The 13047-nt window shown below is 42.4% G+C and overlaps 1 protein-coding gene across 7 annotated transcripts in view; it reads right to left on the bottom strand.

Moving 5' to 3' along the window:
• Positions 1–12994, bottom strand: part of plppr2a (phospholipid phosphatase related 2a) — a 100658-nt gene extending 87664 nt beyond the window's left edge. For 3 of the 7 annotated variants that reach the window (XR_009395513.1, XR_009395511.1, XR_009395512.1), the window contains exons 1-3: positions 12901–12986; positions 12588–12802; positions 2595–2714 (exon numbers count right to left, since the gene is read on the bottom strand). Coding sequence is in view for 4 of the 7 variants with exons in the window: in XM_059348776.1 (XP_059204759.1) it covers positions 2595–2663 (69 nt within the window). In the remaining 3 variants the exon portion in view is untranslated. Of the gene's footprint in view, positions 1–2594; positions 2715–12587; positions 12803–12900 lie in introns of those variants that run through there. The other 4 variants (XM_059348779.1, XM_059348775.1, XM_059348777.1 and 1 more) reach the window with 2 other exon arrangements.
• Between the last annotated feature and the right edge of the window lie 53 nt (positions 12995–13047).

Here is a 13047-nt window from a genome sequence, read left to right as displayed (position 1 = left end):
TTTTGAGATTTCAGACTTTTGGTAAAGATTACATTAGGCTTCTGTCAGGGTTAGGGCATCTAGTTGTGATGGTGAAGGTTAGGGTCAGGGTTAAGGGATAGGGGTTAAGGGGTAAGGGCTAGGGGTTAGGGAACAAGGTTATTATAGTTAACAAAAACAAAACGAAATAATGAAAACTAGAATTGAAAAAACATTTTTGTTTGTGATTACAAAACTAACTAAATTTATAGTGAAAATGTCCTTCGTTTTTGTCTTTGTCAACTTTTTTCATACATAATGAAGATGGATCAGACAATAAAATAAATAAATGCAAAATTTACTCTGACCTCTTTTATTCTCCCAGCCAACAAATACCCCATTACAAAACACTACAACTAATAAAAACTAAAACTAAAGCATTTCAAAAAAATAATTACTAAACTAAAACTAGTAACTCACTCAAAAATTAATTAAAACTAACTGAATTTGAAAACAAAAATTCACAACGAAATTAAAGCTAAAACTAATGAAAAATCCAAAACTATTATAACCTTGATAGGGAATTCACTGTTCCAATGAGGGTCCTCACAAAGATAGAAGTACAAGAATGTGTGTGTGTGTGTGTGTGTGTGTGTGTGTGTGTGTGTGTGTGTGTGTGTGTGTGTGTGGGTCAGACAGTGACCTTTGTAATGATCAGTACAGCTCTAAAGCCCAGTGCAGCTGCTGAACATCCACTCTGTCTGCGCTGTGACATCATCAACCACCTCAATGAATCATGCAGCTTCACAAATGTTTCAACGCGCCACAAAACAACTGGAGCCACTTTACGAAGCCTCAGCTCGGCCCTGGAGCAGCGAGGAGCTGCAGCAGTGTGACTGAGCTGTCCAGCTCCACGTTCAGCTGAAACATTCACCCTGTGGCTGGACGGTAGATATAAGAGGAGAGGGGAGTGTTAAACCTCAGAGCCACAAAGGTTTCTCCTCCTGACAGAACAGGCAATCGCAGAGATAAATCACAAGTCAAACCCAGAGAAACAGGAAATAACCAACAAAGATAGGATCAAGAACAACGTCCTGCTCCTCACGCTGTCACATCTCACACTGTCACATCTCACACTGGGAGGAGGAAGGTTGGTGGTTTAGGTCTGCTCCCAGCAAGCTAACACACTGCAGAAAGGTGTTTAAAACCAGATCAAACAGTAAATCTGAGGGAAATGATCTTGCTGCATGGACAGATAATTTACCTTGACAAGATTTATTAAATTAAGATTATTAAATCTAGAAATAAGCATGTTGAACACTTAAAATAAGAAACTAACTCTTAAAACAAGACCAATTATTTAAAATTCTAAATCTAAAGTTTTTTTTATCTTGGTAAGAACCAAATAATCATCAGGTCACTCTGCTCGGGCCAGTTCATCACTGCTGGCAGCTTTACTTTATCTGGTTTTAAGAGTTAATTTATTATTTTAAGAGTTCAACATGCTTATTTCTAGATTTAATAATCTTAATTTAATAAAACTTGTCAAGGTAAATTATCTGTCCATGCAGCAAGATCATTTCCCTCAGATTTACTGTTTGATCTGGTTTTAGACTAAACACCTTTTCTGCAGTATATATATTATTAATTGCATATGTGATTGTCTGGAGCTCTAATGTAGCTGATCATCACAGGTTGCAGCAGCAGCGCTGCTATATAATGTTGAGCTGTGCGTCTGTATGAAATGAGTTAATAAAGTCTGTGTAAATAAAGTTTCAGATGATTTCAGCGCTCCAGTCCGTCCGTCTGTCTGCAACCATAAAAGTCTCCGTCCAGCTTCAAAGGGAGTCTTTGATGAAGTGATCGATAAGAATGAAGGCCAGATTTTTTTTCATATCGCTTCTGTTCTGACATCCAACGCGAAGCCAGACATCATTATCTCTGAAACTCTTGTTTACTTCTGTTTCCTTCTTGTTTTCATAGATCAGCTGTTAATAGTAGCTGTTTCCCTGAACTTCTGCCGTAGTCCTCTGTCCGTAACACAGAAATCCTTAGACAAATCTTGATTTTCAGTCACTCTAACTTTAGTCGTTTAAGCTATTTTGGGTCCTTTTCCATCCTGACAGTGAATACAGGTCAGGAAATCTCACAGCATTGTTAAGGCTTACTCCTGTAAAATACAGAGATCGGACTTTAGCTGACAACAATGAAAATAATCAGGAAAAACCTCTGGATGACTCATACAGCACATGAGACTTTGTAATTAATGGAAACCCTTACACCACTACGGCAACAAGTAGGAATGTTGCCAATATCATGATATGCATTTTTTTTACCCATAAAAAAAAATACAGTTTATGGTGAATGATACGATATGGCACAGCCCGAGTACTGACACACGACCTGCCGGTCATGTTGGAAAACAGCAACAGAAGCTCGTTGATTGGGCAGATAAACCCCTCGTCCACCCAGGAGGAGCGGCCCGACTCACCCAGAGATAGAGCTGATAATAATAATAATAATAATAATAATCATAATAATAATAATGCCCATTCAACACACTGACTACAGTCCTAAAAGGTGTTTGTTCACAGATTCAGAGCCAGAGAAAGAAAACAGTTGTTCCTGTTTCTTACCTCCACAAACAGGAAGCAGGGGACGATGGAGCTGCTGCTCTTCACTCCCGGCTTCTCCTCCACCGCCATCCCTCTCTCCGTTCCTCTCTTCCCCTCTGAGCAGCTCTCTGTCTCCTGAACCTGAGGAAGAGAGGTGAGTCCGGTTAGTCCGCCGCCAAGTGGAGGTCAAGTCCAGCGTGTGAGATTAAGTGAAATCCAATCAGGACAAATGAGCTTCAGAGATCTTAAGGTCTTATCTTTCTTTGGCCACAATCACACAGCTGTTAGCGTTTTCTCTTATTCAGCACATTGTTTCTCTGATACATTTTTTTGTTTATCTAGTAAATATGGTACTTCTATAAATATGCTCAGCACTGTGGGCTATGTGCATTCTGCAGTCTACTACTGCAGTCATTCAGATTACTTATTTAGGATTTTGAAGCATCGCGCATCAAAGCTGCCGTAGGAGTTACAACAAAACACTCAAATACATTCAGAAACTGCCACAACCTAACACTGAATGACTGACAATACAATATCAACCACAATACAATATCAACCACACACTGGAACACTGTTTCCTCCGCAGTAAATCTACGTACGGAAACCACTACTGCAGCGAATATCTCACAGATAAAATCAACAGCAAAAAGAAGCACAGTTTATTTAACCCTTTATCAGGCAAAGAACTATATTTGGTAACTTCAGTGGATATCTAAATGTCTCTCTGTTCGGTCATAGAACCTCATGGATTTCTTCCAGATAATCAGCAAAGATCAGACCACGTCACAGACGGTGACACCATGACATCTGACCAATCAGTATAATAATAATAATATAATATTAACTTTATTCACCTGGACCTCCAATGTAAGAATGACAAATTTAGACCAGTCCAAGACTAGGGCCAATATATAATAATATTTCGCTTTGGATAAAAGCGTCTGCTAAATGACTCAATGTAAATGTAAAGTTGTTCATATTTTGGGACTGTGGAGGTAACTTTGGTGAAGTTGAAGTATTTAGGGACTGAGCACCGATGCTGCGAGGACCCTATTGAAATTGGTCGGTTTATCATTATTATTATATAATAAAGCCCCGCCCCTTTTGCTTTAACCACGCCCCTTTCTAAAACTTATGAACCGTTTGTCGTACAGACTTGTATGAGGTGTCAGTGTAGTCAGGACAGAGTCCCTGTTTAACTGGTTATAGATTGCTCCGCCCCTTTTGATTGACCACGCCCCCTTTCATTACTCATCGCCTGTTTGTTGGACACTCTTTTCAGCGGTGGCAGTTGGATTCCTATTTTTATGCTTTGAAAACTCGGCTAAATTTGACCATCAGGTTGTTTATCCGTCACATTGCTGAAGTTAGAACAGACGATGTCTTTTTAGAGGCTGAACCCTGAATCATCTGTTGTCAAGTTGGACAGGTTTTAAACACACATACAACACATAGAGAGGACAGAGGAGGTATTAAAAATGATTTTTTTTGTTTCTGAGAAGTTGCCAGGTTGACCTCTATCCAGCTGGTGAGTGGTGTGTTATGTGCTAGAGCGATTTCTTCCTCCTAATTCCTTCTACACTGGTGGAAAGAATAGGCCTGAGGGATGAATAAGGCATGAAGCCAAGCTCTTAGCAGCCCTCAGAACAACGCAATGTGCCAACCAAGACTGCTTTTAGAGAAGGCTGGTTGGACTCTGTGTGTGTGTGACTTGTCAGAAGAAAAAGTAGCTGTCAGGGTGAACAAGCAGAAGCCCCAGGTAACGGAAACCAACAGTGGGAGAAAGAGAAACAGAGAGACAGAGGAAGGAATCGCTCCTGTTTCTTCTCCACTAGAGGCTGATGGGAAGTGTAACTTAGTGTTTCATTCCCGCAGTGGGAGGCAGCACAAAGAGGCTCTCCCACAGTTTGGGCCACCGGCTGAGAAAGAACACGCATGAGTTGTGAGTTGGTGGTGGCAGAGCATCTGAAGATGAAACTATGTTATGGGAGAAGACACTCGGGTGGCCAGAGATGAGGCGGGGAAACTTTTGATGATTAATAACTGATAAGTGGGACACCAAGCCAGGGATGAGTTCACCTAAAGAATGGGAATTATAAAACGCTTTTAAAATGTTTCTCCAGGGGTGTGTGCAGGCTTCTGAGTTGTCCCACGCACATTTGGTGTAAAGTGAAATTTTCTTAGAAGCGTTCTGATTTGGGTGACAAGTTTGCTACCTAATTAGTATGAGAAAATCTGGCTACTGCTCAGTATGCAAACGTGGAAACTGAGCTGGAGGCTCACACAGATCTTACATCTATCTGACATTACTGTCCTCGGATGAGGTCAGACACATTAAAATCTGTGTTCTGCAAGTTACTTGACAATGCTATCAATTAGTTGTTACTTTGTTATTGTTTCTCAGCACGGCTCTGTCACAGATTCATTCAAGCAACCCCCAAGACACGCCCAGACTTCCTCTTCACTATTTAAAGCTGCTCTAATCTATATTCCTTTGAATAATAGCAAAGTTAAAGAGAACTAGAAGGGCACTCTGAGAGCACAGACCCCGCCAGAATCTGGCAATGTCAATGAAAGTCATAAGCCGTGTTTCCACTAGGGGGAATGACTAGACACAGGCCACGCCCTCTCTAAAGTCTCAGGCCACGCCCTCTCTAAAGTCTCAGGCCACTCCCTCTCTAAAGTCTCAGGCCACGCCCTCTCTACAGTCTTAGGCCACGCCCTCTCTAAAGTCCCAGGCCACGCCCTCCCTAAAGTCTCAGACCACGCCCTCTCTAAAGTCTCAGGCCACGCCCTCTCTACAGTCTCAGGCCACGCCCTCTCTACAGTCTCAGGCCACGCCCTCTCTAAAGTCTCAGGCCACGCCCTCTCTAAAGTCTCAGGCCACGCCCTCTCTAAAGTCTCAGGCCACGCCCTCTCTACAGTCTCAGGCCACGCCCTCTCTAAAGTCTCAGGCCACGCCCTCTCTACAGTCTCAGGCCACGCCCTCTCTAAAGTCTCAGGCCACGCCCTCTCTAAAGTCTCAGGCCACGCCCTCTCTACAGTCTCAGGCCACGCCCTCTCTAAAGTCAGGCCACGCCCTCCCTAAAGTCTCTCACTCTGAGTCTCCACTACCAGTTAGCCTCCAGAGGGATTTAGAGACTCTGGAGGTGACGTTTGGTTTTCACTGTCGCTAACTGTGCATAATTAGCCATGCTGCTTTCAGCTGCTGACGTTGACGAGTCTCTGCTGATCATAAACATAGTGATGGTGAATTAACAGCATCACTAACTGTGCACAGAGTGTCTGCTGCTTGTTGTAAACAAACAGAGATCGCTAAGTGAACACCTCCTGCAGCAGCAGCACATACACACTGTACTGCTACAGAGCTAACTGTTAGCCTGTTAGCACATACACACTGTACTGCTACAGAGCTAACTGTTAGCCTGTTAGCACATACACACTGTACTGCTACAGAGCTAACTGTTAGCCTGTTAGCACATACACACTGTACTGCTACAGAGCTAACTGTTAGCCTGTTATACACACTGTACTGCTACAGAGCTAACTGTTAGCCTGTTAGCACATACACACTGTACTGCTACAGAGCTAACTGTTAGCCTGTAAGCACATACACACTGTACTGCTACAGAGCTAACTGTAGCTAACTGTAGCTAACTGCCGCTAACGGCAGCTCTTCTTAACAAGCCGCCAAGCAAGCAAACAAGTAAGAAGGAGTCTCTGGATTTGTCTCCAGTCGCTTTCTTTAAAAATAGTCTCTAAGGGGGTCTGAAAAGTCACTAAATTTAACAACAAAGTCACTAAGTTGGGAACACTGCTTCACCAGCTTTTACAAATGGCGTGTGTTGTTGTCGTGTAGAGTACTACGTCACATCCTGCTTAGCGTTCTATCCAATCAGTAACCAGGCTGTTTTCAGGGGAGAATAAAGACCCTGCTCTTCTACAGGGACGAAAAAAGTCCAGACAAAAGCCGGCTCCGGACTGCTCGTATTCAGATTAGGGGCGTTTTGGCGAGTGAGACCGCCTCATTCCGGGTATTGCCCACTAGTGGAAACAGCCCTATATGCGGATCGGCCCAGTGATTCCGATCCGCTCCAACATGTTCTGGGCTCTTTCTGGGCCCATGCTACACCCTCCACCAAGGTTAATAACAATGTAGGTCTGCAGCTCTTCTGTCATCCTGCTGACGGACAACAAACAAACAAACCAAACCAAATATTTGCTTATAAAGTTGGAATAAAATATTTTTTTACCCTTTTCCAGGAAATGATTGTGACAATGTTGTTTATTATTGACAGATTAAGTGTATAAACTTCTCAAAACTTTATTATCTGAAAACTTTATGGGCTACATAACCTCCACAGTAGATACAGTAATAATCTCCCAAAGCTGCAGCTCTCCACAGCTTCACTGTTTTGGTTTAGTCTCACCGTTCCAGCACCAAGGGACTGCTCCGTGTTCTGACAGCTCATTGTTCTGACAGTCCAATAGTCCAAAAATACCTGCCAGCCTTAGGACTTTTCAGACTCCATAATATTTAGAGGAGGGATGGGCGTTTGGAAGAAAGCTGCCAACTAGAGCATCTATAACATTCACCATCAATTAATTGATTAATCGCTATGTTTTTCTACATACCCCAGTAAGTATAAAAACATGCATACATGGACAAAATAAAAAATATATATACAGTATTATGCAAAAGTTATAATGGACTCTTTTATTTTGAAAGGACGAAAAGACACTTCCTGATGATCACAACACGAACTCAAGTGAGTTTTCACAGTAATCTTCATATTTAAATGTGTTTTGTGTTTAAATAAGTTTTGGATAAAATTAAACCTAGTAATTCATGCTAGCAACGTTCGATAAAGTAAGCTAGTTTTGCTTCAATTAACCCTCTTGTATTTCTGTGTGTTTAATAATTGTTATTGCAACTTTCAGTTTGCAAACTGAAGCTTTATTCAACTTAATTCTTGATTTGGGGTTAAATCATCACATCTTTAGACTATTGAGCCAACCGTAAAACATCAGCACAGTTTGCTTTTTGGGAGGGAACCTGGGAAACTTGGTCTCACAGGTTCAACCCGGTGATGCCAATTTCCAGGTTGGCCCACAAAAATACGTCATCCCAATAGGACCTTGTGTTGTTCTCTGCTCTTCTTTTAACAAAGAAACACTCTCCTGTTCTGGTAAAGCTAATGCTATAGCAGCATCTACGCTAAGCTCTTTAGGAGGCGCCATTGTTTCTGGAACATCAGCGAACAGTCACCTCTCCGTCTCGTCACAAACACGTTGCTGCCAGTTGCTACTCACAGGAGACTAGTTGACCAGATGGATGTGTGTGATAAGTGATGCTGCCATTCATGCATCTCATCATTCATCTCATGGAGAGAATCCAGCTGCAGTGCAAGATAAGTTGGTAGAGAACAAAAACAGCTAAAGGAGAGATGGACAGAAACAGATCTCCACATTAGGTTTAGTGTTGCTCTGTAACTGCAATATGGGTAAAAAGCATCTGTTTGCATCTTCAGTTTATCAGTTAACTCTATTCACTATATAGTTAACTATATTCTGAATCATTTTCATCCTGCCTGTATACACCACTTGAACATGTTTAAATGCCATGTTCTTTTCAGCACAACCTCACCTATATGACCTGATAATAATTGATTTTTTATTCTGACTTACTGGATCAAAACATTGAACCAAAAAGAAACAAAGAAAAACCAACATAAATGTGATCTTGTGATTGTGTGTGATCCTGTCATCAACTCTGGTTTTTATTCTAGTGGGACTGTTTTATTTGTCTTGTGTGTTTATATTTACAATTTTGGTCATTTTGTGTCTTTTTTTTGTCATTTTGTATCTTCTTTTAGTCATTTTGTGTCTTTTTTTGTAATTTTGTGTCTTTTTTGGTCATTTTGTGTCTTTTTGTGTCTTTGTTGGTCATTTTGTGTCTTTTTTGACATTTTGTGTCTTTTTTAGTCCTTCAGTCCAACATAAAATTAGATTTTGAATCTTTTTTTAACTTTCAAAATACTATCATGCTCAATAAAGAATGTTAAATGTGTCAAATGTGACCAAAGGTGTCAAATCTACCATATAAGAGGGTTCCATCCAGTTCTATCATTTGATACTAAATCTATTTGAGCTTGTCTCCAGTTTTACTTGGTATATCATCATCAAACTGAAACTGGCCTCATGGAGTTTACAGCCAGAACTTTAGAGGTAAATGTACAGTAGGGCTCCACGCTGCTTTGTTTTCTAGTCTGATGGAGGCAACAAGTCTGGATTATTTGGAGACTTTGGAGCTCCACAGGGTTAAAAAGCTGATAATATATCAATCTTTCAGTTATCAGTTATAGGAATAGAAAAGAACCCTTTTTGTTTAACTATCTAGCTGATGTTTTAGTGCTGGAACAATGGAAATAATCCCAATGTAAAGTCAATTATGATCCATTTTCTTGGTGGACACTGAAATCCCAAGGTTCATAATAAATATGCTATAATAAAAGTCCATAAAGGGTCAGAAAGCAGCTGAGTGTGTGAGAAACCTTTTGTCAGCGTTGATTTATAAACAACTTACAAACATATTATATACTTTTCCTAACCCTAACCATGGAGTTTAGTACCTGAAACACAACCAGGAAGTTAAGTAGCGAAAACCGAACCAATAAGTTTTGTTGTCCAAACCTAACGAAGCTCAAGTGTTCATCATTATAACACATTATGAGCCACCACTATGTCATGCTGTGTTAAGAGGTCTTTGTCATTTCACCGATTTTGTGAGATCACGTTTACACAGAGGGACACCAACTGATACCAACTACACTGCAAAAACAATTGGCCTATCAATGTTCTTCTTCTATCTAGCAATAGTATCTTAATTATCTTGTTTTGAGAATAATTTACCTACTGACCTGAGAACATGTCTTTTTTTTTTATCTTGCACAGTTAGTAAAACCTAAAAAAAAAAGTAATTTTGTCACAAAAATGAGTGAATGAACCTTCACAGGGATTTCAGTCTTGTTTAAAGACTTCTTTTTATTATTGACATTGTGAGCTTTTTCATGCTTTTCAATCTATTCAACTGTTGAATATGGTGAGTTGTTACCCAAAATATTGGCTCCAGTTGAGTTTTAGTTGCATGTAGTTTGAATGATATTTCAAAAGCATTTTCTATCACCAGTATCTACTCACAGATACTGGAATGAGAAAAAACATGCTCATTTCAAGTCTTTCTCTCAAAATTGCTCAAAATAAGCTTTTTTGGACTTATTTTAAGACATTGTTTTTCTAGTGTCTAGATATTTTTACTTACTTAAAGAATTCGTACAAAGTATAATTGACTTACTGCACTGGCAGATAATTTGACTTGTTTCAAGCATGTATTTGCTTAATTCTAGATATTTATTTCTGATTGTTTTGGCAGTTGGTTTTTGCAGTGTACTGAAAATGACTGTAAAAGGGAATCACATTACTGTAACATTGCAGAGTAATGCGTCAGTGCCAAACGCTGTTAAACTGCAGTGATGTCCATGTGCATCTGAGTAACAATGTGGAAAACAGAGAAAGTCCAGCTGGTTTTGATCTGATTAGTGGGGGCCGAGTGAAAAGGGCCCTAATCCCATAGTCCATCCATCAATCAGAGAAAACCTAACCAACCTGTCAACACAGACAGAGATGGACAGATGGATGGACAGATGGATGGATGGATGGATGGATGGACAGACAGACAGACGGATGGATGGACACACGGATGGATGGATGGACAGACAGACGGATGGATGGATGGATGGATGGATGGATGGTTGATGGATGGATGGACACACGGATGGATGGATGGACAGACAGACGGATGGATGGATGGATGGAGGGATGGATGGATGGATGGATGGATGGACGGATGGATGGATGGACGGATGGATGCATGGATGGAGGGAGGGAGGGATGGATGGATGGACAGACGGATGGATGGATGGATGGATGGTTGATGGATGGATGGATGGATGGATGGATGGACAGACGGATGGATGGATGGAGGGATGGATGGATGGATGGATGATAGACAGACGGATGGATGGATGGATGGATGGATGGATGGATGGATGTATGGATGGATGGATGGATGATGGATGGATGGATGGATAGACAGACGGATGGATGGATGGATGGATAGATGGATGATGGATGGATAGATGGATGGATGGATAGATGGGTGGATGGGTGGACGGATGGATGGATAGATGGATGGATGGATGGATGGATGGATGATGGATGGAGGGATGGATAGATGGATGGATGGATGGATGGATGGATGGATGGATGGGTGGATGGATGGATGGATGGATGGATGGATGGATGGACAGATGGATGGACAGATGGATAGATGGATGGATGGATGAGTGTTTTAGGGGACAAAGAAGGACGAGAGCCAAAGAGACACAGAGCCACAACACAGCAATCAGAAGAAAACATGAAGCAACTGAAATCAAAATGGTGGAGATGAGAGGAGCAACGCGAGCTGCAGAGGGGAAAGTTGAATTAGCACCGTCACACACACACACACACCACACACACACACACACACACACACACGGTGGAGAGCAGGACATTTGAATCATCTGCTGCTCTGAGGACTCCAGTCAGAGACCCAGCCAGCCATATGTCCTCTCTCTGCAGTCCACCACGCTGCCCCAGGACACACACACACACACGCACACGCACACGCACACACACACACACAAAGACACACACACACACACACACACACACAGACACACATGAACACAAAAAGGCTAATTGGGCTCCTCAACAATCTGGACCAAGCTTGATTTTACAGTGATTTCTGCCTTTCCTGAGCAATGCTCTCCACATCTCCTTTAATGCATAAATGCAGCAGCAGCTCGCTGTAGAAGCTGCAGCAATGCAGCGTTAAAAGACCAACTGTCACTCAGACATTCTTCTACATCCGTGTGCTACATCCAGAGCCATAACTCTTCCTTCACCTAAATATTCAAGAGTTTGAGTGCAGAATTTTGTGATGGAAATAGTCTCTCTCTCTCTCTTTTTTTTATTTGACCATTAACCTGCAGCCCACTGCTGTCACTGCCAGTCTGAGCTGAACCTCTCATCCCCTGCTTCATGTTGCTTTGGAATTTTTGTTTTGTGTGTGTCTGTTCGATTTGTGGAGCATTTTTTGCCCTGACACTGTCACACCGATTTCTTTCAACTTCATGCTTCGTCATCTATTTTACATGCAGTACAGGGACGAGACTTCCTGAGCAAACACAGGCTACAAACCACAAACAATACACCTCTCCGGAGTTGAGTCACGAACAAACAACAAACGTCCCACTTCTTCTACTATACGGCGTTCCCTCCCTGCTATTAATAGGACAAAGTCAAGAAGGAGAGTAAATCTATAATAGGATTTACCCAGTGCTGGTAATTAAGGCTCCTGTTTGGGGAATACCACCGCAAAACACACAGTGAGACACAACACACAACACAACACACACACAACACACACACACCACAACACACACACACCACACACACACCACAACACACACACACCACAACACACACCACACACACACAACACAACACACACCACAACACACACACACACCACAACACACACCACAACACACACCACAACACACACCACAACACAACACACACCACAACACACACCACAACACAACACACACCACAGACACACACTACAACACACACCACCACACACACCACACACCCCACAACACACACCACAACACACACCACACACACCACACACACCACAGACTGGAGGGAGAAACACCACAACACATCCATTAAAGCTCAGAATGCTAAACAGAGACTTCTGTTCTTCTGTTACGGCACCCCGGGCAGTTCAAATCAGCCCGGCGTGAAGGAGAGGAAACCTGCCATCCATCCATCCAACCTTCCCTCCATCCATCCCTCCTTCCCTCCCTCCCTCCCTCCCTCCCTCCTTAGCCCTGATACCTCGACGCCGAGCTGACGGTTGCCGTGGCACCAGGTTCCTATGCGGTTGCCATGTCAGATCAGATGATGGTAAAGTGGTGTGAAAATCTCCGTCCACCCAGCTGTCTGTCTCCCTCGTTCTCCTCTCTTCCGCCACTCTGTCCTGCTCCTGCTGCTCCTCCTGCTCCTCCTGCTCCTCCTGGTCCACAGTGAAGCGTGAGGGACGGCGTCTCTCTCTCCACACACACACACACACATATACACACTCACACTCCTTTTAATTAGCTTGTTCCAACAACCAGCGATGGCTAATAAATTAGGAGGCTGAAATTACCTCCTGAGCAGCGTTCGGTCCAATGAGGAGACACGGAGGAGACGAGAGAGCAAGAACATGTGAGAGAGTAAGAGTGCAGACAGTGATCGAGAGAGAGAGAGAGAGAGAGAGAGGGAGAGAGAGAGAGAGAGAGAGAGAGGGAGGGAG

The sequence above is a fragment of the Centropristis striata genome, chromosome 13 (genome assembly GCF_030273125.1).
Source record: "Centropristis striata isolate RG_2023a ecotype Rhode Island chromosome 13, C.striata_1.0, whole genome shotgun sequence".
In the NCBI taxonomy this organism is placed as follows: domain Eukaryota; kingdom Metazoa; phylum Chordata; class Actinopteri; order Perciformes; family Serranidae; genus Centropristis; species Centropristis striata.
The sequence above is the reverse complement of the archived record's forward strand: the minus strand, read 5'-3'. Positions and strand labels throughout refer to the sequence as shown.